The sequence below is a fragment of the Chrysemys picta genome, chromosome 6 (assembly GCF_011386835.1).
Source record: "Chrysemys picta bellii isolate R12L10 chromosome 6, ASM1138683v2, whole genome shotgun sequence".
Taxonomy (NCBI): Eukaryota; Metazoa; Chordata; order Testudines; family Emydidae; genus Chrysemys; species Chrysemys picta.
Window position 1 is genome coordinate 103,330,337 of NC_088796.1, and position 26,080 is coordinate 103,356,416.

The following is a 26,080-nucleotide window of genomic DNA, read 5'->3' on the forward strand; positions in this document are numbered from 1 at the left end:
GGCAACTCTGCACCAACATCTTCAGAACAATGTGCCCTAAGAAGTTGAAAGTTATATAAAAAGTCTGCCCTCCAGTATCACTCTGGTCTCCCAGACTGTGAAGTATTAGAATAGTGAGAGCATTTAATTTGCCCTTGTTTCCCATTACACTGAATGTGATCCTTTGTCAATGGTGATGACTTCATGGCATACTTGGATATCTCCACTGAGCCCTCTTTTCTCTTGGGCATACATGCTTTCTGTTTAAACACAGGGCTCTTTTGTTGATAGGAGCCAGTCTTCTATCCTGATGATAATGTGGATCCTGCTGGAGGACGTCGTTATTGACAGAGACAATGCTAATGCAAGCCTTTCTGATGCTGCAGTCCAACAAGCAACCTGTCCCCTTGAGGAACAAATTATATCCACAGCTCACAGACTTAGAGATCCCAGGTCACTGAGCCATTAATAAGACTCCCTGTGCTGTATCATTAAGCAATATGGTATCACAGCCTAACCTCCATGCTGTAACGGAATAAGTGCGTGAAAAAGGAATGAGATTCTCAACTATTTCAGGGGACTATGGCCTAATCCTGGGAGCTTTGCCATCAACTTCAACGAGAGTACAATCAACCCTATGTCCCCTTCTTTGTAGATTCTTAAAACTGCTGCTCATTACAGATATCTCAGTGCAGGTCACACAGCATTCTGTACATGACTAAGTTCATTAAGAAAAGATACCTTCTGAGGAAAATAATCAGAGCACCTTCTTCCAGCTCAGCAGGGGATGACAAACATTCCCGACTCTATCATGACCCTGAGAGAACAAGTCTCACCTGGAGCTATCACTTTTTAAGCATCTCCCAATTCTTTTTTCTGAGGAGAAACTTCCCCAGGAATCCTCAAATATTGCAACGTCTTTCCATACAGAAAAGGAAGGTATGACATGTCTCTCTCTCTCTCTGGAGCTCTTCAGCGCTATACCTTGCAGCAGACAGAGGGCTCACTTCTGAACAACACAAAGTACTCATTCTATTGAATCACACAAACACATTGCTGCTGCAGTGCTGCCAATCCCGACTGGCTTAGAATGGGAAGATCTAAGCTCCGGGCCTGGAGAGAAAGGACCAAGCTAATGACTCAAATTCTGATTCTTCCACATGGCAGGGTCTAGATCAGTGGTCTCCAAAGTGGGGTGCATGTACTTTAGGGGGTGCGCAAAAGGATCCTTGGGGTTGCGCAGCAGGAGGAGCGTTTTTTTCTTTTGCTTCATCCAAGCAGCTTATTTATTTATTTATTTATTTTTGCTACGGCAAAAATGGTAGAGCCGGCGCGGCAGGGGGTGCGTGCTCAAAATTTTTTTACTGATAGGGGTGCGCGATCAAAAAAGTTTTGAGACCACTGTTCTAGAGCACCTATTCTCCTGCTAGCCCATACCACATGTATGTTGGTAGCTGGCACCATGATGGCTATATATGCATATAAGTGCATAGCCCTGGCAGACTAGAAAACCTGTTGTGCTCTTGACTTCATTCCTTTAGGGACGGTGCTGAAACTACACTGAGAAAAGGCTATTTCTCCATGACAGAATGATGATTTTAAACAACAAACTCAAAATTTAAACTACCTTACACACAAAAGATCTTTAGATGGGGATGAAGGTAACACGGAGAATGCTGTCCAAGGGTATGTCTAGACTCCAAGCTAGAGGCGTGATTCCCAACTTGAGGAGAGCAATGAGCTAGTGTGCTACAAATAGAATGTAGCCAAGGCAGTGTGAGGGTTGAGATAGGCGCCCCAAGTACATGCCCATCAGAGATGCTAGGCATGTACTCGAGGCAGCTACTCCCTTGTGATGCCCAGGCCACTGCAGCTACACTCGGTTTTTAGCATGCAAGCAAGATGAGAGTGTGACGGTTTAGATCACAGAAACCCTCTTGGGAATTGCCACCTGATGTGCCAAGACTACTTCTACCCCTGCTTTCCCTGCCAGCTCGGGGCCCCAGCACCCTGTCTTGCTGAGTCAGACACTCTCGTCTACTCCAACGAAGACCTAGGGTCTGAATTACTTTTTCCAAAGCTGCAGGTTTACCTGAAAGCAGTTAACAGAAGTGTTCCTGTCTTTAACACTCAGATGCCCAACTTCCAATGGGGTCTAAACCCAAATAAATCCGTTTTACCCTGCATAAAGCTTATACAGGGTAAACTCAAATTGTTTGCCCTCTAGAACACTGATAGAGAGATATGCACAGTTGTTTGCTCCCCCAGGTATTAATACATACTCTGAGTTAATAAGTAAAAAGTGATTTTATTAAATACAGAAAGTAGGATTTCAGTGGTTCCAAGTAGTAACAGATGGAACAAAGTAAGTCACCAAGCAAAATAAAATAAAATGCGCAAATCTATGTCTAATCAAACTGAATACAGATAAGATCCTCACCAGTTCCAGAATGCTCCCTTTTACAGACTAATCTTCTTTTAGCCTGGGTCCAGCAATCACTCACACCCCTTGCACACTGTCCTTTGTTCCAGTTTCTTTCAAGTATTCTGGGGGATGGAGAGGGTCTCTCTTTAGCCAGCTGAAGACAAAATGGAGGGGTCCCCCAGGGGTTTAAATAGACTCTCTCTTGTGGGTGGAGACCCCCTCCTCACTCCTATGCAAAGTCCAGCTCCAAGATGGAGTTTAGGAGTCACCTGGGCAAGTCACATTGTCCTTTAAATGTTTCTTGATTAGGTACTTAATTTCAACATTCCTTTCTCCAGGAACTGACCAAATCCTCTACTAGGGTTATTTAGAAATCAAGCCAGTACACAGCCAACATTCATAACATTCATAACTTTGAATACAAAAATGATACATACAAATAGGATTAATACATTCAGTAGATCATAACCTTTACGGAGATATGTTACATGGCATATGTAGCATAAAACACATTCTAAGCATATTTCCATAAAGCCTTATGGGAGGTACCATCACAGAGAGCTAACACAAGTACATCTCCTCGAGCTGGGAATCACCCCTCCCGCTCAGTACCCTAAACATTCAAAAGGCAATTAGTGATTTTGGGTGCCTCAATTTTCAGGTGCCCAAGCTGATACAACATAAAAGCACCTGATTTTCAGAGGATGGTTGCTCAGCGCACTCTGAAAATGAGGCCCCATTCAGATGTCTCAAGTTGGCAACTAAAAATCGAGGCACCCCAAAATCATCAGTAACTTTTTGAAGATATAAGTCTGGGAGCCTAGCACATACTTCAAGAGTCATGAGGCTACCATGATCAGCACAGGAGGATGTTATGCCAAGATAAAACTGATTAAGGACGGATCCCATCACTAATGCTTTCTAAATTTTTGGGAAGGTAGCCACCCTTGTACCTAGGAACTACAATAATGGGTGCATTACAAATGTCAAAGTTTCCATTTAAGAGGAAAAATTAAATTACCAAAAAAGGAACCAAGGCAGCTGAATTACAGGAGAGTGAAAACTATGCTTTGTTTTAAATGCTTTCTTTCATTTTAGTCTGGCTTCTGCACTACTTCTGTCATTGCCTTGAGAAAAGAAAGAAAAATTATCAACAGTAGCAGCTGGCAAGGAGAAATGAAGTCCCTAAAAATGAACAGATATTGACAGCAGCCCAAATGCTGCTTGTTAGATAATTATCCAGAGTGTGTTTCTTTCCAGTTCACCATCAAAGGGCCTGTGATAACTGTTCCACTCCAGCCTCTCTCGCCATGGGAAGTGAAAAGCAACAACCCAAGTATGACAATCTCAGGGCTCAGTTACACTGAAACTTCAGTCACACTTAGTTGTCATGGATAGTTAACATGCTGTATTTAATGATATGGACACCTGCCATGCCTGGTCTGAAAATAATGGTGGTAAGTGTTTAACAGCACTTTGCTGAAGCATATAAGAATATTTACTACAATCAGAGTCATGATTTTGCAGGGTGTGCAGGGGTAACAACAACAAAAGAGAAAAAAAACACTGGTGAAAAATACACACATAAAAAAGAAATCATTGAAATGAATGGTACACACAGAACAAGAGAAAGAGAATGAAGAGAGGAAGTAGAAAATAAAGCAGTCTGGAACTTTAGTAATCTTATACAATTATAGACAATTATATTTATTCTTCATGTGTTCTGTTTTTTTTTATTCTTTTTATATCGTCCCAAACCTTACCACATTATCATTCAATCAATATATCATCTGAAAGGAAGCCATTTCTCCCATCTACTGAAACTAATTTTTTTACTATTGGTGGATCTGGATCCATTATCTAGGTAGTGGTATAACAACTTTTCCAAACATCATACTGGTAGTGTTACATGCTTCTTCAACTGTGATAAGTTCTGAATTGCAATGAAATAATGCAAGAATATTAAATTGTAATACTTGATGTCAGACTGGCTGTATCTGTGATCAAATCCACAGGATAGGATTGTCCACTTGACACCTCCAACAATATGTTTAGAGCTCAATGAATCTGATGCCTTATTTTGGACTGAACTGGACTAGCCATATTTTACAGACTACCTGAGTGTTCTTTTGAGCACAGCTAGTAAAATACTATTCCTCTATTTGCTTCAGAAAATCATTTCAGAGGACAACTGCACTAAACCTTCCCTTATTTTAGATGTTTATTAGTTGTTCCATTAAGACCAGTTTAATGCTATTGAAGAATATTTTACACTGAAAGTGGATTAATTAGTTCAGAGAATGTCATGTATGTTTTCCCTCTTCCCCCCAGAAAACAGCAAATGCCAGTAGAAGCAGACAACAGGGACATTGTACATAACAAAGCAATCCTAGTTTAGGTCATAATTTTATGAACACAAGCTGGGTCTGGTTTGTGCTACTACAAAACATACCACATAACATAGCCAAATGCAGCCTGACAGATTAGCAGCTAAGAGGTCCAGGACTGGAGCAATCAATAGTGTTGCAAGTCAGGACTGAGGAACATTGGCAGAGTTTGATGGGAATCTTGCGAAGTCCCTGCTCACAAACTCAGACCTGCCCAGACTTTTGCCTGAAGCCAGAGCGTCTTACATTTGAAACTTGGTGCCTCACATGCAAGACCTGTCTAATTTCTCATTAGTCTCTTTTGATCTCCTGCTTGCCCAGCAACTCCCCTTTACCATTCACCTCCACCCCCGTATCTGTGCTGCTCCACTAATCAATTTCTCTCCCTACTGTCACAATGGGCACCCCATAGTGAGAAGCTGAATCCCTATCTAAAGAGCGTTCTATGGTCAGTGTTCCCAAATTACTCTAGGTTCCCTTCTGATTCTGTGTTTCAGGCAAAACAGAATGTGCTGATGAGGAATTCACTGATAGGAAGGAATCTGTAGGGGGGTATAGGAGGGTAGCACTCTGACAACAAGAAAGGAGGCAACTACTAACAGGGGAAGAAACAGATCCACATCTACCTCAAGCCTCTGGTTGGAACTGGACAGCTCTTTGAATATTGGGTCTAATTCTGCACTTCGGTCTACACCATGAGCCAAATGCTGCCCACTGTTACACCAGGGTAAATGTGGAGTAATTTCATTGACTTAAACAACAGGCAAGACTGTTCAGCATCAAGAAGTGGTTTGTCAATGGACACACAATCAGATTAGAGTGGAATTGTTCCAGACTCATAGCAGTAAAACTGAAGGCAGAACTTGGCCTCATGCATCTTCCTTGATTCCTTGTGATATTTTATAAAATTAAGCAGCTGTTTTCTGCCTGCTTATGTATGTACCAATCTACCTGAATTCTTCCATATCCAAACATGCACCTCTTCAGGTCTGTATGTAGATTAGTGACTTTCCAAAAAGAAGCAGAGTACTAACAGGTTGCAATTCTTCATATGGTCGATTTTTTGCAAGTGAGTTCAGAATCTGTTTCATGTGCATTGGTTTACAGCTAACAGACGTTTGACAGAATAACTTACACGCTTGCACCGCTTCAGATATTTAGCTAACAGGGAGCTGTCTGCCTACATGTGTTTTCAAAGTCTAATCCTTTAACCTGAAAAAGTTGGAAGTTTCAGGATGGGACTTCATTTAGTATCGAGACTATCATCACAAATAGAGATAGAGAACTCTCTCCACAACCTGGAGCCTCACAGATAAACTGAGTGTAACACTGATTCACGTACTTCATCTTGGGCTGTTTTCAAGAAGCCTATTTGTGGAGTTAGCAAAAGTAGGAGACAAAGTGAAACAGAGGGAGAATAACGTGTGAGGGTTATGAAAACAGGAGGGACAAGCAAGGGTAAAACAGTGAAGATAGCAAAGGCCAACAATGAATAAGAAGCATTTCCCTGCTCATCAGAAACAGAGCAAAATCCAAGTTTTTTGGTGTAAGAGAAAACAGGGAAATGCTAGAAAGAAATCGGTCACTGTGGGACAGGAGATAATTTTTGTTTTTATTTTTAAAAGTCCTAGTAACTTTCATGGAATATTGTTATGTGTACATGCCAATCAGAGGGGCCATGCTTCTTTCTGTTTCTGTGCTACAGACATCCAGCACTAGCTTACAGTACACATAGGCTGGGATTACGAGGGAAAGGAGAACTCCATAAACAGGCAGTTGATTATTTGGATAACCAAGGGAAATGCTACATCAGTTACAATCGGGACAACAGATAAGAACAAAGTCCACAAACTACCGAAATTTACTGAATGAATACAGAGAGAGAATATAAATATGTAACTATATATGGAACAGTTCAAAAACTTACAGATTGTTACTGAAGAAAACAATAATTCTACATGCAGTGCAGTGTTACTGAACACTGACTGGGGCCCAGACACTGGTTGGGGCCTCTCGGCGCTACCATAATACAAATAGCGCAGGAACTCCCCCACGTGAACCTTACAAACTTCCCTTGGAATACTGCCCTTGCAGGAGATCAATTTGGAGTGGGGAACGGTGGAGGAGGGAGAGTATGAGACTTGCAAACTCTGCCAATCCTGGGGATCTTTGGGAAAAGGAAGCTGCAGAAATGGAATACTTATTAAAAGGGATTCACTGTCAATTTAAAAATCACACTTCTGCCTACAAAATGTTCACCCCATTACTGCTTGTTAGAAGATTTACTACAGCTTATTGGAACTGAAAGAGGTTATAGAAAAAAAATATTCCAATGCATTTTCAGTTTGGATCCTTTCAGCATAGAAGAGCATTTTTAATTCTTTTCTTCCAAACAGATAATCATACTTCTCCTCTCTTCGAATGGACCTTTCACACAGCAACGAGGGAGAGAAAAACATTTTAAAATGCAGGAAAATATGTTTGTAAAACCACAAAGATTGGGCAGGGAGGACTCACGGGCAGGTGTAAGACCTGAAACTACTTTAAATTCACTTAAAAAAAATAACCAAGTAGATTGTGAGCTGATGGTATGTACCTTTAAGTCTGCTTTCACGTTAGGTGTGAGCTGCATAAAACAAAGTGACAATATAAGTGCTTTAACAAATGCTCAGAGCTGTTGGCTCACCCTCTGTTGCTGCTGGTGACGAGGATGATTGAAGTATGATGAAAAATGGCAACCTTGATTTCAAATAAGTGTAATATGATATTTTATAAGAAAAGCAGAATGAAAGAACAAAGAGCCCTGTTATACAACTTAACCATTCAGCAGCGAAAGTAGAATTTTCCACTTATATTCAAATTCCCATGTATTTTTTTATTTTTTCATGCAAAATATTCTTTTAAAAAAAAACATAGCTAAACTGCTTTCATATCAGTTTACTTTGTTATAACTTATGCATTTCTAATGCCAGGAGATCTTGATCCTTGGACGTAGACTGAAAATTGAAAGCTACCAAGTTATCATGACTCTAGCTAAAGTGACTATTTCTGAAAGCAATTAGCAACTTCATATCTCCATCAGCTCACAAGCAAAGTGTCACAGGTGGCTACTGAATCAGAGATGAGAAGGCACCAACAATATCTGCACACAGTAGGGTCAGTGGGTTGGTTTCTGATGTTTGTTATCTTGTTCGTTAGTGTAATTAAGAATCACTGGTGGAACAGAGATCAGAATGTGGCCTGTGATACCAGGAAATCAAGATGGACCCATTAGTCAAGATACTGAAGGGAGAGTGTCCAACAGCCTTTTGAGGAAAATCCCAAAGCCCAGATATACAGACTAGAAATAGGAAGAGCTGAAGTTAAAAAGGAAAAGGGACAGTTTTAAATTGCTCCAATCTTTCTAGTGTGCCCAGGCTCCCTTTTCAGCAAGTTTGTTGCCCTCCAGACACTTTCTATTATAAAAACTACAATACTGATCCTGTAAACATGTATCTAACTTTATTCATGTGAACAGTTACATTGACTTCAGTTCAAGTACTCATGTGGGCTAAAGTATACATATGTAACATACGGTTTGCAGAATGGGGAGGGGGGGTCTAAGCTAAGAACTGCTCAGTATTTCAGATCTGGATTTTATGACAGAAAAATGAGTTGAAGATAGGGACAAGAAACAGCTGCCAAAAGGCAAGATGGGCTTCTAGAAGATTGGAGGAAAGAGAAAGGGGTTCAAATAGTCCAGGAAACCAAAGAAAAAAAGGAGATTTAAAATCGTTAGAAACAACAATGAACAGGAAGGGTGGGATTTTCAAAAGTGCTCAGTGTTGGCCAAACATTGCTCCAATGGAGGTCAATAGCAAAACTCCCAGCAGCATTAGGCCAATGCGAAGTTTGCTTTTGAAAACCCCACCCTAAGTGTATTCTAAATATTAAAGAAAATCTGTTTACAACATTATCCACACTATTCCTATTCTTCCGCTAGAATCTGCCTTTCCTATCAACGGACACATTGCATGAAGTGCACTAGAGCCACAATTAACAAATAGAGTTATGGAGGATAGGCAAAGTAGGATTCTTAAACTTCTACTGCTGATAAGAATGTACGCGGTCACCGAGGTTTATGTGACACTCCCATTGGCTTCAATGGGTGTTGTACATCAGAACAAAGGCAGGATATGGCCCTTATGTGTTAGCAAATCGTTTCATATTGTAATCAAAGGGACCTGGGAGGGGGAAGGGATACTGTATATCTTGTAGGACTCCCTAAATAGCAGAGCCATCCTCTCTGCTTGCTACCATAGGAAGGAATAGTCAAAGGTGAAAAAGAAGCATTTACTGAATCAGCAACAACAAATGAATGGTACATTTCTCGCACACACACACACCCCCCTCCCCCGCCACGTTGTAAATAAAGATAACGTAAGCATCTCTGCAACAACATCTAAACGTTTTCCTAATGAGTCTAGGATTCCTGATACAGCTGCTTCTAACTCCAAAACACATGATGGTAGCTTTGCTTATTCTGAATATAGTCAGAAGTCTGTGTTGATTTTATGCTAAACTGGTGGGTGGTCATATGTAGAGCAAAAATGTCAGATTGCTTGTAATACTTATTACAAAAATCCTCATAAATATGACACTCAGCTACTGGGATCTCTAAACCTCTGAGAAATATGAAAAATAAGGAATAAAACTCTGAAAAATATAACTTAAATTCTGTATGGAGCAACTTGAGAAGGAAATTAACAAATGCATACTCGCCAGTGCGGGGCAGAGAACACCACCTTCTACTCAGGGAATGGTAGTGAGTCACACAGAAAGAAAGCTAACTCTTTATTCCTGACATTACCACCTTTGGGAACAGCTTGTAGACACATGATATGCCACAGACTGACCCCTGTCACATACACGAAGAAACAGTCATCTAGTTGGGCTAGAAATCTGACACATATAGCTTATTGTTGGATCCACTGGAAAAACATGCGCCATTTCTATAAAAGCCCATACCTATCTTAATGTCACTGACACCAATGGAGAATTGTTACTAAGATTCATTAATCTTAGTAGCAATGTTTATATGCTTTACAAAGTGCACATTTTTTTTTTTTTAAAACATTAATTTCCTGCTCTACTGCCAGCTAGAGAGTATAAGAAAGCTATGGTCGTGTAATCAGAAGAATATACTACGAGAGTCCATGGGGTTCCCTTTATTACAGAATCAGTCAAATGGTGCCCCAGGTCAGTGGAAACCTGCAAGTGAGCCAGCAAGACACTTTTTGACTTTCTTGGATTTTGTGACAATTTCAGCATGAATAATCTAGAAAAGGTACCCCTACCTCCCTGTGACAGAGTGATCTTGGGGCTTGCAACCAGTCTATTCATAAACACGCTGTCACTCCAGGGTCATAGAAGGACCTCACAGTAAATTTGCAGCTGTGACCTTTGAAGGTTGCCTTTTTCTGTAGCCATGACAAATTCACATGGCTGCAGGCTTGAAACTGTCTGCTATGGTGTCCTCATTGACGCAATTGTGATGTCATCTCCGGTGAAAATATCACAGAAATATAGATAGAAAAAGTTACTTTGAGTTTTGAGATGTTAAGGTTAAAGTTTATGGACCTGATTAACAATGGGTTACCACCTGGATATGCTAGCTCTGCCTTAATGTAAAATATTAACTTGAAGGGATTATTTTTCCTCCCCTAAAATCTATATACACCCAAAATGTATGCAGCTGAGAGTTTATCCAAATAGAACCTCCAGGCCAAAAGGTTCCCCCATTACTAATTTTAACAAGGATACAAGAGTCTTTTCCCTTTGCTCATCTACACTCCTAGCCCTGTCCCATGCTCTCAGGAGTCACTAACTTTTTCAGCATAGCAGGTACATTAAAACTACTACTCAGATTGTGATTCTTCATCAGACACAAAGAGTAAATACAGTTGGCCAGATGCAGAGGTGGTGCAATGACTGAACCCCTAAGTTGTCTTAAGTATAAAAGGTACAGAAATCTCAATGTTAATTCATTATGAGACATGGAATTTTGGTCAGAAATTATGCAATATTTTTATATAGGTCACAAATCATGAGGAAAATTTTGGAGTAATAATACTTATGGTTAAGATAATTTCCAAGATCTTGGAAAAGAGTTGATCATTTTATTTATGAATTTAAAAGTTATGCCACATATACATGGTTGATACATCTAAGGAAAAGATCAGTGTAGCTGAAGTTTCTCAACTAAGGCTGGTACTAACGTGCTTTAGGACAGCAGCTAAAGAACTTATCTATCTATCTTAGAAATACTGAATGCACCTGTCCCCTTGGTGTCTAAGCAGCATAGAAAGTCCAGAGTCTTCCGAAGTTCAGGGATGTTTGGATCCAAAGTTCTGGTTTGTCACATGAGAGAGATAGAGCCCCAGCAGCTGAGTTCAGATCTCAATCTGAACCTCCCCAAAGTTTAGAGTTTAAGTCCATCCAGTCTCTAGATAGCCCCATGTGTGACAATTTAAGTACAATCTCAAAAATAAATAGCAATGCTAAACCAGTACAATGGAAGAAATTAGAAAATCAATAAAATAATTAAAGAATCAATAAGTAAATCTGAAAAATCAAAGCTAATACAGAGCATTTTGACAGCCCTTTCCACCTGTAAATCTGAAAGTACTTTGCAGAGCAGGGTTAACAATAGTTTCCCTATTTTACAGATGGGGAAACTGAGGCATAGAAAGACTAAGTGACTTGCTCAGAGTTACTCAACAAATCACTGACTGAGTTTCCAGTTTAGTGCTCCATCCACTGAATCACTATATTGTTTGTGATTTTTAGAGAGAATAATTTGAATAGTAATATTCCAGGGCAGATTAATTTCCTCAATCCTGGGAAGTTTTAAAATATAATTAAATATTAAATTGTTCCTTTTTAGGGTATTTTTTCCAATAGGATCAACTGCTATAGCTAAATGTATAAAATGCAGGAACCATCAACCACATTTTTTCCAGGTGAAAAGAAAGGAAAGTCCCCCCCCCCCCCCCAAAAGAGAAAAATCCCTTTGTTTCATGAATCTGTCAAGCTCTTCCTATAGTACTTTACAGAAAGCGTATTAAAATGATTGTGAAAATAGAAATACATAAAAAGAACCCCTACAGCTGTGCAAATAAAGGGGGGGGGGAGATGGAGGAGAAGAGAAAGAAGGAGTGAGTGACAGACAGATATTCAGGAAAAGAATCATTACAACATATGCTAGAATAAGAACTCCCGGCTTACTTGGCACAAGCCACTAATGCACATGTCCAGTGACTCAGTGTAGCATCGCGTGCCGTCAAGAACCTTTGGAGCCAGTTCCACAACAAGGGTTGTCCCTTTGGCTTGGCACTTCAGTGAACACGGGTTGTCAGGGTCATTAGAGACAGGAAGCCATTCATAAAACTGTCCCTGGTACTTGACATCGTTATGAGCAGAACACTGCTGGGCCCGAAAATCACCGGCTTCTGGAGGGCAATCCTGAAGAGGAGAAAAGGGAGAGAGGTTAGCTCCAAGGGGGCTAATTACATTTTTGTCAAAGGATGTACAGCTGGCAGCACCAGAGTAACACACTTAGATGTAGGAGTTTTTCACTTAGGCAAACACACTGGTCAAAGTATTCCATGCCATTTTATCTGCCGATAGTTCACCAGACTACTATGCATTCAGGGGATCACTGTAGCAATACTGAAAAACACCAACACCACTAGGAAATATGTTTCAGCATAGGACAGATACATGCTTGTCCTACCCATAAAACTTATCAGTCATGAAACATTCTTATTAACTTTAAAACTACATACACACACAAATCTTTAGCTAACTTTTCTTTTTCCTTTGGAAAAAAAAATATATCACAAATTACTCAATTCAAATGTTTGTTTGTATAAGCATTCCTAACTAGCTTCCCCACCCCCCGAAGTGACCTAAATCAGTCAGTGAAGCAACAAGAGCCAGAAAAATGCTACGTATATTTGTATTACTTCAACCTGGCTAATACAGGCACAGATTTCACAATCCACAGAATCAGCAATTTTTTAGATTTTGCTGTACAAATGTTCAAAACAAAATCCTTTCTTAAGCTCTCTGGGAAGGTTTCTGAAACATTTTGGGTGCAGACATAAATGCCCTAGTTTGCAATAAATTATGTGATAAGGACTGCTAGCTGCTGATATTCAGACCACCCAGTACAGATTTCACTTATTGGTGAATACAGATCTTATTTGAACTGCTCTCTCTGAGATGACAGTTGAATGCTTTCCATAGACAGAGAGATACCGTATCAGTATTGCTAAGCCTTAGCATTCAAAAATATTTAGTTGAGTCTCATGAAATCATGAGATTGACTTAAAATCATGAGATTTCTAAAAATAGTAAAATTTGTCTTCTGCTTTTTGATCCCGTAGGTTTCACGTTTTAAAGCTTTTCTCTGCAACCACAGGGCTAAAAACTCCTTTTTTTTATTAAATGGAAGCCAAGAGTCTTAAATAATCACATGATTTCAGGCTCTGGGTCTACAGGACAAACACTAAATATCACAAGATCTGTGGTAAAACAGCAAGAGTTTGCAATGCTGCTGCATTAGGATTTCAGTGACCCTTGAATCCTCCCTAGCTCATCCTGTTTCTGCAGTGAAGGCTATTCTTCTTGGTGTTTGTTTAAGTGCTGGTTCAGTGTTATATCTGTCACCTCCTTTATCTGGGGGCTATATCTTTTATCTACTAAGGAGTATAAAAATGGACCCTGGTCTTGATTCAATAGGTCTTTAGCATATCTAACTACAATGATCCTAGTATTCACAAAATTCTACAGTATCCTTATTAGCTTCCTGTATATTTAGTCTTGCCTTGAAGTAAACCTCTTCTCTGATGGAGATTCCAACATCTTTCTCGACAGCTTTGTCCAAAGAAAAGCCTTCCTGCTATTTAGCCAAAATGTGTCCTCTCAGTTTTATACCATCACTCCCAGTTTCTGCTGTGCTACCTATTTACAATACTTCTCTTGCACTTCCACTTGTTAACTCCTTGCTGGTATTTTTAAATAGTTCCAATTTCTACATTGTTCGGTAAGAAAGGTATAGTCATTGTGAGTGTTGCAGGTAAATTTTAAAACGTAAAAACTTTATGGCTTGTATTGATCAGGTTCTGAGAAGTAGTATTTCTTACTTGGCAAGCTTTCAGATTATGCTTGTGAGCAAACTGGGAGACACTTTTTACTGGTGCACTCGGGCTGCACGGAAAACAAATATTCTGTTTCGTGAAAAAATGCACATTTCGACATTTGTTTTTGTTCCGCTTTGGAACTAGAACTAAAACTAGACCTTGCCAAAAAAAAAAAAAGTGTTAAAAAACAAGCAATAACAGCCAATGGCCCTGTGTTTATGGCACTTACCTGGGATATAGAAGACCTGGGCTCAAGATGCTGCTCTGCCTGATTCAGAGCAGGTTCAATCTCTCCTGTTGGAGCTATTCCACTTTGTATAAATAATTAACTATTCATTGAGCCACAAAGAAAGACTGACACAATAGCCTAGTGGTTAGGGCACTTGCCTAGGAATCCTGCAGAGCAAGGATTTGAGCCTGGGTCTCCCATATACTATGCCCACACTGGGAGGGGATGGATGTCTTCCAAGCTTAGAGTGTGAAATAAATGGTGTCCCCATAGCAGACAACAGCACAACTTTATGACAGTCGGAGGAGCGGTGGGAAAAGGGACTTTGGCTGCCCCCTACTCTAGAGTAGTGTACATCGAAGTTCTAAAATGAGACTCAATCACCCTCTCCCTATAAGTGTAGTGGGTGAGGACAAAGTGGGTCAACTGCAGGCTTTACTGCTGCAGAACTCAGACAACACACAACTTCTGTTAATCCATAATGGAAGAATACAGGAACACATACATGTTATGTCTAGATGCATTTATTTTCCATTCTAAAAAAAACCCTGTAAAATTATACACAAGTTAGTTGTGTCCCTCCTCATGCTCCTGGCAAACCGCCAATGCGGATCTGCATGGGGCAAAGTTTGGGCACCCTTTACACTGACTGAACAGAGTAGAGTAGATTCATATTCTAGGTCCCGTTCTGCCTCCATAGATGTGTATCTGCAGGCAGAATTGGGCCTTCCGTTCTACTTTTAAACAAAGGTGAACAAGGCAATCAAAGCTTGACCCAAGATCTGGTTTAGCTATGCGTTCAGGACAATCTGTGGCCTCACTTCCTGCCACAAAAACCTTACAGTGCATATCCCTCTCTGAATTTTCCTGTCCATAAGTGTATAGAGTGAGGTCTAATAGCTTGGCTTATGCTGTAGCTCACAGAGCCAAGCCAGAACTCTTGTTTGGTTCTAGCTTGGCTCTGCCTTCAAAACTTCCTGGCTTGTACAGTTTTATTTTTATGAAGACAAAAGGCCCAATAAAGTGCACAACATGGAGAGTTCATAATCCTGCTTTGTACACGTTTCACTACATTTGTTTATTTGGGTTTTATTTTTAAATCAAAGAAATAAAAATACATAGTCAACATAAGCTCTCAGGACATTGCAGGTGATCAAGACCCAATGTTAACTACTTCTAGTCTTTGATTTCCCTGATCAGAATAAAACAATGGATTTGAATAGCATATAGAGCTAGTTTTTAAAAGAAGTTTTCATGGGAAACTTGAAGCCATTCAAAGAATAAATGTAAGCATCCATACCTATACTACACAAGCGTACACATACTGGCATGCACATGCAAAAGAGGGTGAGAATTTGACCCTGTTGTGCAGAGAACCATTACAAGCCATGTATGCCACTTCTTTCCCATTGATGCCCTAGGACTGGCACTAAACGTGTTTGAAGGCCTTGTTTGAGCCTCTTCACTGGGCTTGGGGTGAATTTCACTGCCATGTATACACACACACACACACACACACACACACACACACACACACACACACACACACTTTTATTCTATGATTCTGCTTGGAAATGTAAGCAATTAGTATCTTTTTACACCCAAAGGGAGACCATTAAGAAAAATAACAGCCCAAATTCTTTCTTCCATTATATGGGGTATAATGAAGACATAAGGAGTGAAAGTCAGTACAGAATTTGGCTCATCTTTTCCCCCCCTCATGTGCAGGGGTGGTGGGTTTTTTTTTTTTTTGGTAAGTATTATTATTTGTTGTTTGTATTATGGTAGTGGGCAGAGCCTCATTGTTTTGGGCATTGTGCAACCATTCAATTAAAGACAGAATATAGTCCCTGCCCCAAAGAGTTTAGAGTCTAAAAATTGGTATTGTAGCTGCTGAATGAGCAGGCAAGACAAAGTAATGATATTTGGCCACGTTTGTCCCACCCTGTAAAATATGATTTACTGCTAAACAATTATTACACCTTCATATAAGATAATGAACTTTCTTTTCTTTTCTGTCACAATCTCCCTGCACCTCACTTTTTAAAATTTAAATGTCAGACGAGCAATTTTTCAGTCAGCAGAAACCATAGGGTCTGATTTCACGATGCTTTTCCACTTCTGAAAATGCTTTGCTCCAACCATTTAAAAAAAAAAAGAAGAAGAAGGTCAGCTGTTGCAAATGGATGGGGTTGGGAGAGTTGGAAGATCCTCCACTAGTGTAAACTGGCATAGCTCCATTGCAACCCTACAGCATTAACGGCTTTATACCAGTTAAGTATCTAGCCCTGGAAGAGTAACCTGCCAAGCTGACTGAACTGGAGATGGGAGTTACTCTAGCTTAGCACTACATTCAAATTTTAATATTTAGAAAAGATGGCTGTGGGCTTGGGTAGAAATAGGACATAAAGGCCTTTCCTCTCCCTGGAGAATCAGAAAGAGATGGATAGAATGGAAAGACTCATTCAACTTAAGTCTCTTTTCAGCTGTTCTCCCCTCCCTCCTCATTAAGGCTTCTCAGGGCAGGTAAAAGTCTAATGAGTTAAAAAAAAAAAGGCATCAGTTCCTGAATTAACTTTGCCTAGAATCACTCTGCTAGGTGTAGAAGGCTGATCATCAACATACAAAGGTTTGTGGAATATTTCTGACCAACAGAGTCAGTGCAGGATGTCCATAAACTCAGTTAATCCAGTTAGGTCGATATTGTCTCCATCCCTGTGAAAACAGACTTCACTTTAATGATGGCCAGAAATTCCCTTAGGTGTATAAACCTACTATTTTAAAATAAACACAAGTTTCAGCCTCATCTCTTAAGCACCTAATCCTGACTGCATTATTAAGGCTTCATTCACTCCTTCCCCTCCAATTTTTTTTTAACCTGACCTTTTATTTGCCCCTATTGTAATTCATAAGGTCCGTGGAGTTCTGCCATATCTGAATCCAATTCAAAACACTTTCTATTAATCAACGAGCCAGTGGAAAAGATAAGATGAATCCCAGATGTCCCTTGATGGCGATAGGTAGATCAGATTACATGGGACAAAAGAGGGTCAGCCTTTTAAAAGTTTACTTAGTGGGTGAAATGTAAAAGATCATATCTAGGCTGTTATAAGGTGGAAGCAGTTGTGGAGTCTTTAAAACAGTTTACAGTGTAGATACTTGTATATTTTCAGAGGCCAAGAGAGATTTACTGTAGATTGAGCTTTTCCTTTGCGCAAAAAATGGCAAACAACTGGACTATTCTGCGTAGCATCTGACATAACAGCTTATTGAATCAGTTCCATGGCATATGTGCTCTAGTTTGACCCCACAGGCTTATTTAAGAAAGATCCTCCTGACTCAGAGTTTGTCCGAGTAAAGACTGAGTAAGCACCTGAGAGTACGTCTACACGGCCTGCAGCAGTGAGCCTCCCGGCCCAGGCTGACACACATGAGCTAGCAGGGCTCACACCAGTAGCCTAAAAACAGCTACGTAGACAGTGCTTTGAAGTTGCAGCTCGGGCTGGAGCAGGGGCTCTGAAAGCTAGGAAGGAGGTGGGCTTCTCCACACCTACCTGTTAGCCCAAGTCAATCAACCTGGGCTGGGAGGCTTGTTGCCTGCTGCAGGTTCTATAGACATACCCAGAGATGCAAGCAGTGGGAGAAGAATCAGCTGCAATAGGGGAGATTTGCTATAAATGTAGGACTCACATTACAGAGCTCTCACTACTGCTTAGCTCACTACTATATTTTCCTCTGTACTATTCTAATTATTTTGCACAGTTTCTTTGGTATTACACAACCAGGGCCGGCTCCAGGCACCAGCTAAAGAAGCAGGTGCTTGGGGCGGCCAATACCAAGGGGTGGCACTCCGGCCGCTATTGGGGCGGCACGTCTGGGTCTTTGGCGGTGAGTCCACCAGTCCCTCTTGGAATGAAGGACCTGCCGCTGAATTGCCGCCAAAGAGTGGAGTGGCACGATCACGCTGCCGCAGCTTTCCCTCCCCCCCCCCCACGTGGGGTAACAGAAAACCTGAAGCTGGCCCTGTACACAACCTTACATTTCTTTAAGCCTTCCATAAAAAAATCTTTAAAAAGAGAGAAAAATTCATTGCATGATGTCATCCAAAGGAAGAAAGAACCACCACAGTGAGAGGAATTTTTTAAAAATAAGATCAGGTCGCACCTATATTCTCTTTTGTTTGTTAAAAGCAAACTATCTAGAGGCTTTACCCCACATTCTGTTCCCATTGACATTAACAGCAAAATGTCCTGTGATTTAGTGGAGCCTTCACTGGGCCCTAATGCCTTGTCTATACTGGTTGGGGTTTTTTTTGCGCTAGTGTAGCTACCCTGATTCAAGTGCAAATTCCTAGAGCCTGAATCTCCATTGTCCTGCCCCTTCTGTTGACTTTCACGGGACTTATGCACATGTTTAAATGCTTTGCTGAACTAGAGCCTATACAACAAACTTTCAGTGAGAACCACTGCAGAACTGCATCACCTAAAGAAGGAGACAGCAATGTAGAATAAATAAATACCTACAAATAAATGAGGTACTGTCAACTGGAGTGTCTATTCTGTACCAAATTCCAATCTCTGTGTCACCACACAGTGACAGCACAACTAAGATAACCAGCCAAATAATGACCAAAGTCAGTCATCACTTACCTCTGTGCAATTGCATAAATCCACTAGGATTACATGGGTCTTATGTCAAGGCAGGATTTTGCTCTGAGAAGGCAAAGCTACTGTCCCATATTTTTAGTTATCTTCAGAATAAGTACACTTTCACTGCCTATCCCAAGTATATCCCTCGATGAACCCATTGAACTGGATACTATCAAAGCAGTTTCCAAGGAGGTTTGTTATCAGAGCTAGTTTGTTTTGTTTCTAATTGTAATGTTCATCTTTCAAAGTCCAAAATGCAATGAACATTTTTGCTTTGTTTCTTTTCTAACTGAAATTTTAGTTTCATTTCTGTTTTCAAAATGCAAACTAAAACATAATGCTCAGTTCAAAATGAAAATTTTGTTTCAAAATTTTTTTGTTGAATAATCTAAAATGTTACAGAAACTTAACAGGTTTCATGAAACAGTTTGAATTGGAGAAACAGTTTTTCAAAAAACAAAAAATTTCAGTAGAAACATTTTGACTAGTGATATTAGTTATGTAGCTGGGATAGCACTGTATTTTGCATGAAGCATTTGGGGTTTATCTATATAGAGACTTAGAAACTAATCTGGGGTGTAACTCTATGCTCTTATGCGGTCTACACTGCATTAAAAACCTACGGCAATAAGTCTCATAGCCCGGGTCTGCAGATTCGGGCTTGCACTACAGCACTAGGAACAGCAGTTTAGACATCTGGGCTCAGGCTGTGCAGCCAGAAGTGGGGGAAACTTCAGATCCCATGCTCCAGCCTGAGCCACAGCATTGACACAACTGTTTTTAGCATCATAGTGCAAGTCCAAGGCCTGGTCCCCACTTCGGACTAAGGTATGCAAATTCAGCTACGTTAATAACGTAGCTGAATTCGAAGTACCTTAGTCCGAACTTACCGCGGGTCCAGACGCGGCACGGAGGCTCCCCCGTCGATGCCGCGTACTCCTCTCGCTGAGCTGGAGTACCGGCATCGACGGCGAGCACTTCCGGGATCGATTTATCGCGTCTAAACCAGACGCGATAAATCGATCCCAGAACATCGATTGCCTCCCGCCGGACCCAGAGGTAAGTGTAGACGTACCCCAAGTCTGTAGACCCAGGCTCTGAGACTCACTGCAGTGGGTTTTAAAATTCAGTGTAGACATACCTTAAGTATCCATATGGACCATGCTGCCATGTGCTAAAAGTTCCATAGTGCACTTTGATCTACTGCTGTTTCAGAGGGACAAGAACAGGTTATCAAAGGTGTTTCTATATAAGGATAAAAAAAATTTCAGGGGGGGCAGTGCTTTGTTTGTAGACTTCTATTTGTTTCATTCCCAGTGCTGCTTATTTGTACACAGTGGTAATTCAACAGCTTTCCAAACAAACATGAATCACTTCTGTTATCAAGTGAGATCAGGACATGAGTGTGTACTTTACAGATGTACAGTAACTCTGTAAACAGCACTACTGATACCATACAAAAGTCATCACTAACTCAACAGCACATACATTGGGAGGCTTTGTCTTTCTGCTAGCAGAAGCACCTGAGGAACAAGTTGATTAAGAATTCCCAAATTATCATGACCCTGAGTTCATATATGAAGACTGCTTTTCAAAGTCTAAGGAGAGTTTTCTTTCCAATGATACGTAGCACAGCACAACATTCAACTTCTTATACCCAATGAGGAGCTTGTGGCTGACTATTTGAGGTCAAACCCAAAAAGTCATGAATTAAAATTCAAAAAAATAAATTAATGAAGATCTCGAGAAAATTACATATCCAATTCTCTGACACAACCTTTAATTCCTAACCCTCTAAGAAGAGTTTGCCTCTACCTATTACGAAAATACTCACAACTGTAGTTATGGTATAAACGTAGGTAGCATGCTGTCAAACTGAACTGCTCCGGGGTGTGTGTTTGTTTCAGGGGTTGGGATGGTGGGAATTTGGTGACACTTTTCTCATACTTTACTGCACATTTAATTACTCTATTTCAGTAAAGAATCACTGATTTGATACAGATCAAATCACCTATAACAGACTCTCTCATTTGTTATTTCATGTTAGGTGAAGAACAGTGGATTGCAACCTGAATTTGCTTTGGGCTCTTGCTGAGTAGCACAGCTGTGCTGAGAAACCATATTCTCTCCAGCTGCAGAGTGATCTTCAATATGCCACTCTGGACACTTTGTGGTCTAAAGGGTGTATGCTAGAATAATATACTACAAAGGTGCTTACACAGAAAATGGAAATACAAGGGCTTGAAATGAAAGACTGAACAGAAAAACTGAAAACAAATCCTATTAAATTATCCAGATCAATTCTAGTCTGATCAGAATCCTAAAATGCCTCTTGTGTAGAGGGGACAGAGAAGAACACCTGCAGTGGTCCCCCTAGTCTGCCCTGCCAATCTTCTTGATATATTTATTTAGGACAAAGCCTACCTTAAAAAAACAACGGTTGTGCACGATCACAGTTATTTTGCTGGATGACAGGGAGACACGAATTCAGACCTTAAAGCATCTATCATTACAATAACATAGTTAATGGCACTTGTTCACTAACATAAAGAACTAAGTCTTAGGCAGTTACTATGAAAATAACTTCTGAAAATGTACATGTCCAGAGGAAAAACACAAACCAAACACCTTCCACAATAAGGGATGTAGCCATAATAAGTGGTCTGAGTGCAGGAGAACTGTCATTTAAAACATAATTCAGTTCCTACTCAGGAAGTTTAAGTAAAGTTGGTGTTAATAAAGAGATTCGAGTTAGCTTATGGTTGCCTTCTTCACATGAGCAAGTTTGCACATGTTGGCAGCCTAGGCAAGTGGCTTATAGAATCATCCACGTGACGGAAAATGCCTACATTTGTAATAAAGCCCCAACCTATGTGGTTTTGTTACAAAAGATTTTATTGATATGCCAGCCACAGGAAGGTAGAAAAACTAAACAGTGCTAAACACCTGAACAGATCTGACATTCCCTCCAGCAAGGACAGTGCTGCCCACAGGTACAAGCCAGTACAACCCGTCTGAGAACATTTCATATCCCTTACAGGTTTGATATTTTGAAGTGTAACTACGTAACAACATTGCCCCCTTTTAAAAACTGGACAGTGGTGTTGATGCTTGTTTACACAAAAGGAGCACATAGTGGTAAGAAGCAGGAATGGAGGAAGTTTGTATGGGAGTCAGAAGGTGGTGTAGTCAAATAAATAGACTCAGATTCCAAGGCCAGAAGGGACCACAGTGATTATCTAGTGTGATGTCCTGCATAACACTGGCCACAGAACTTCCCCAAAATAATTCCTTTAAAAAAATCCAATTTTGATTTAAAAATTGTTAGTGATGGTGACTCCACAACATGTTCCAATGGTTAATTACTCTCACTGTTAAAAATGTACGTGTTGTGATGTAGCCAAGTAGAGAAGGTAGGCTTTAGGGGGAAGTGGTTATGGGCAACGCTCACAAGGTTTGGTTTGAACTAACATCCATAGGTTCAATCTTGGGTCTGTATAATTAATCTAAAAGGTATTACAAATATAGGCATTCTTGTGAGATTTCTGGCACATTCTTGTTTTCATTTGAGGAAAACACCACAAGAGCCTTATTTGTGGTGTTCAATATCTGGGAACGATTCTTCAGTGTGTTGTAACATACTGGCGTGCTCGCGGGAAGTACCAATCCAACAGGATGGAATGTCAAACCTGCTCAAGTGCTTATCACTGTTTCTGTCTAGAGCCAAGAAGCAGTATATCAAAATGAAAAGTATTCGTGACAAATCTGAACATTTTCAACTGTGCAAAAATGTTTGAATTTTGGGGACAGTGGATGTTTGGATCAGACAGAGAAAGCAGTGGACAGTGGGGTGAGAGGTTGGTGAGGGAGAGGCGGACAGAAAGAGAGAACAGGAGGTTGAATGATGACCTGAATATGATAAATAGGAGAGAATCTGGTAGCTGAGAAACAGACTGAAGGAAAGAAAAGGCACAACTCATCAGCTGAAAAAAAATTCATCTATAATCTGCCCACAATGCAGCATTGCAGAAGAATCCAACTCCAGAAATTGCACCCAGAGTGAATGTCACTTTTTAAAATGTTTGTTTATTTTTCATACCATAAGATGTGTAGTTATCAAACAAAACATGTTTTTATTGCATTCAGAATAATTTTCTAAAAAAAACCCAACTGGGTTCTCAACCCCCACCATAATTTCTACAATGGTTGGAACCATATTTGGAATTAATATTAGTATTTTACAAAAATGTTTCCTAAAATAATTAAGAACCCAAATCATCATCAGATTCTTTCATTCTTACTTTCAATATTTACACATGTGGCTTCATATTCATAATATTTCCAGTTTCTGGTAGACATAAGACAGTAACGGGTAAGCAAGCCAAATCAGATGTGTTCCTTTACAGGACTGCTCAAAAGCTTTCTAGAAAACAGTGTCAACCTCTCTCACAGCCCCCAGCTGTGGTTGGGGCTCTCAGAAGAATAATACAGGTCACTGAAGAAACAGATGCACCTCTCTCTCCTCTTTCCTTTCCTCTCCCTTTTCCCGTTCTACATTTTTCCCCTGTAATCTAATTTCAGGATGAATTAAAAACAGCTGTGGCAAAAATCCCACAAATGATAATGTCTGTGAAAACGTGTTCATTGCCAAACTCCAAGAAGTACACTTCCAGTTCTCTAATTTCATCTCCCCCAAATAAAGAGTTTGCTTTTAGCATTTATAACTGCCTTTCTCTGGGAGAGGACAGTCATATAAACAAAGGCACGTGAGCTCTGAGAGATAACTACACTCTGCAGCAAATAAAAAGACTGGCTAATTTTATGTCCCGTTATACCACTAGTGCAGAAGTTATCCATGCTAACATAGTGGTAATCGAAGTTCGTGCATAAGTTGATCCCTGCAAGAATCAGAAAGGAATTTTTCCATGTGTTAAATAATGAAGAAGTGGCTAGATTCATTATGGATTTTGAAAGCCCTTGCTAGAGGCAGAATGTTCATCCAGGATGGTGCCTTCTCTGTTTTCCAGGTTTTTATGGAGCAAAGTTTCAAAGCTGGATACTTGACATTTTTGAGCAAAAATGCACATGCAACTGTGTGTCCACATTCCTGTACCTGGATACATAAGTAAGTTATACGAGTAACTAGCCATTTGCAGGACCAGTTATCGGATTTGCATGTATACTCATGATAATTGAGCATGCAAATACAGAGGTTATAGTTCAAAAGAAACATACGACTCTTTTACTATTCTGAAAGACATTAGGGATATCCTACTACCAGAGCGACATAGGGAATACATCCCAACTTGTTAAAATGATTCAAAATGGTAAAAAGGTAAATAGAAAACACTTAATTGTATCCACTCTACAGACATGTAATTGCATGAGGTCATCGGACTTTTTCTTTAAATACATGACTATCTGGAAACTGTTTCTTGTTAATCAAGTATGCTGAGTATTCCAGTCAGATGCTAGGACCATCCAGATGGCCAAAAGCAAGCACAGTGGAGGTCTGAGTACACTAAGGTCTGAATCTAGAAGGCCTAATTAGATTTATTTCTAAAACCTATCTATTTATTGACAATAAGTGAACAATGGAGGAAAATTCAGTATTGCACCTTCTTCAGAATAAGTTCATGTTAGAGTCAATCCAGGCCCTACTGAAATCAAAAGGAAAACTCTCATTGACTTCAGTAGGGCCTGGATTTCACACCAGGAGTTTAACTTTCTGTTAATTGGTGTTGGATAATCAAGAGAATTTTACATTACTAACATGATCAAAAGTTTGGAGCCAATATTATTAAGTATTAGGTAAGTAAAGATACTACTTCTAGGCAAAACTACAGGAGCTTTTATTCTGAAGAGAAACCATCCAGGTCCACAGGCCCAAAACTGAACCTAACCTAAAAATAACATTTACCAAAAAAATCCTGTGTCGTGGAAAATCAGCTCAGCAACTCCAAAACCAGGGTTATAATCTACATGAAATCACAGCTTCTCAGAAGGGTGATCCAGCAACAGCAAACCCATGCAGAGCAGGATCCTAGTACATTTCGCTTCCCTCAATGCTTACAGAAGCCAGGCAGGCAGGCAGGAGGGCTGACATGATGTGCATGCACTTGAAAACCAAACTAAAGCCAGTGGGTCTAATTTTAGGCCTATCAGCCTCGACAGTGTCTCTTCCTTTTGTTCCATGTCATATTCCATGGAGCTACAGCTATGTGGCTTGACTGACACAAATTAACCTTCCTGCTCTCTTCAGTGTCCTGGTGTAGTGTAAGTGCCTCACAGTTGGAAAACAGCCCATGAAGCAGCAGGCAGGCTTATTTACTGACTGCTCAAGTTGTTGTCAGTTAGTGCAGCACACGTCTAGACTGAAGCAAGATTTCAGTGACCCAAGGAAAACCCCCGGAGTCGCACAATTTTTGACTGAAGCAGAAGTGAAAGAAAAAGGGACAACGATTCTCTCTGCATGGGGATGCTAGAGCTGTGCAGAAATGACCAATTCTTGGTGAATTGTGTTCTGTGAAAAACATGAGCCAAATCCAGAGGAATTTACTCAGTTTTTTACCCTGCTGTTTCTCAGACATAGCTCCCATTGAGAGGCCTCTGCATCTGACCCTGTGAGGTGTGAAATTTTTACCGAATGCATGACTGGCTTTAATTTCCATTTTTACCAATGAAATTCATGCTGACCCAGGTAATTTTGGAATTTTTACAATTTTTAGCATAATACAAGACTTTCCACATTATAGTCTTTGCTTCTGTTTTCACCAGTGTAAATAGCTTATTGTTCTGCTGAGAGAAGTTGGAGATGCTTATTTTCTTGTATTGAAAACTGCATTTCACTACCAGATATAACTGAAAACCTTTAGAATGGCAGACAATGGCAAAATATTATAGGTGAATGCAAGGGACCATCGCAAAACACCCTAATAAAATGTTCAAAGGGATTTCAACCCTGGGGAGGAACAGAAGAATGAGAGAGAGAGAGAGAGAGAGACACACACACACACACACACATATTTCTCTTCAGTCACCAACTTCCTCCCATTCTCTGTGGAAGTCAGTCCTTTAGGGCTCAGTCCTGCAGCCAGACAAATCTCCTATTCAAGTCAGTAAGAGTTTTACCAAAGTAAGGACTAGAAGAGGACCAGGCCATTTCTACCACCAAACTAACTATACAGAATAGTGAATCCACTTCTCCATGCTTCATGGGCTCAGTC

At 40.2% G+C, this 26,080-nt stretch overlaps 1 protein-coding gene across 10 annotated transcripts in view; it reads right to left on the reverse strand.

The window, feature by feature from the left end:
- The window catches only part of ADAMTSL1 (ADAMTS like 1), a 690,570-nt gene that overhangs the window by 186,498 nt on the left and 477,992 nt on the right, over positions 1-26,080 (reverse strand). For all 10 annotated transcript variants that reach the window (XR_010588651.1, XM_065549471.1, XM_065549470.1 and 7 more), the window contains one exon: positions 12,058-12,294. Coding sequence is in view for 9 of the 10 variants with exons in the window: in XM_065549471.1 (XP_065405543.1) it covers positions 12,058-12,294 (237 nt within the window). In the remaining variant the exon portion in view is untranslated. The remainder of the gene's footprint in view (positions 1-12,057; positions 12,295-26,080) is intronic.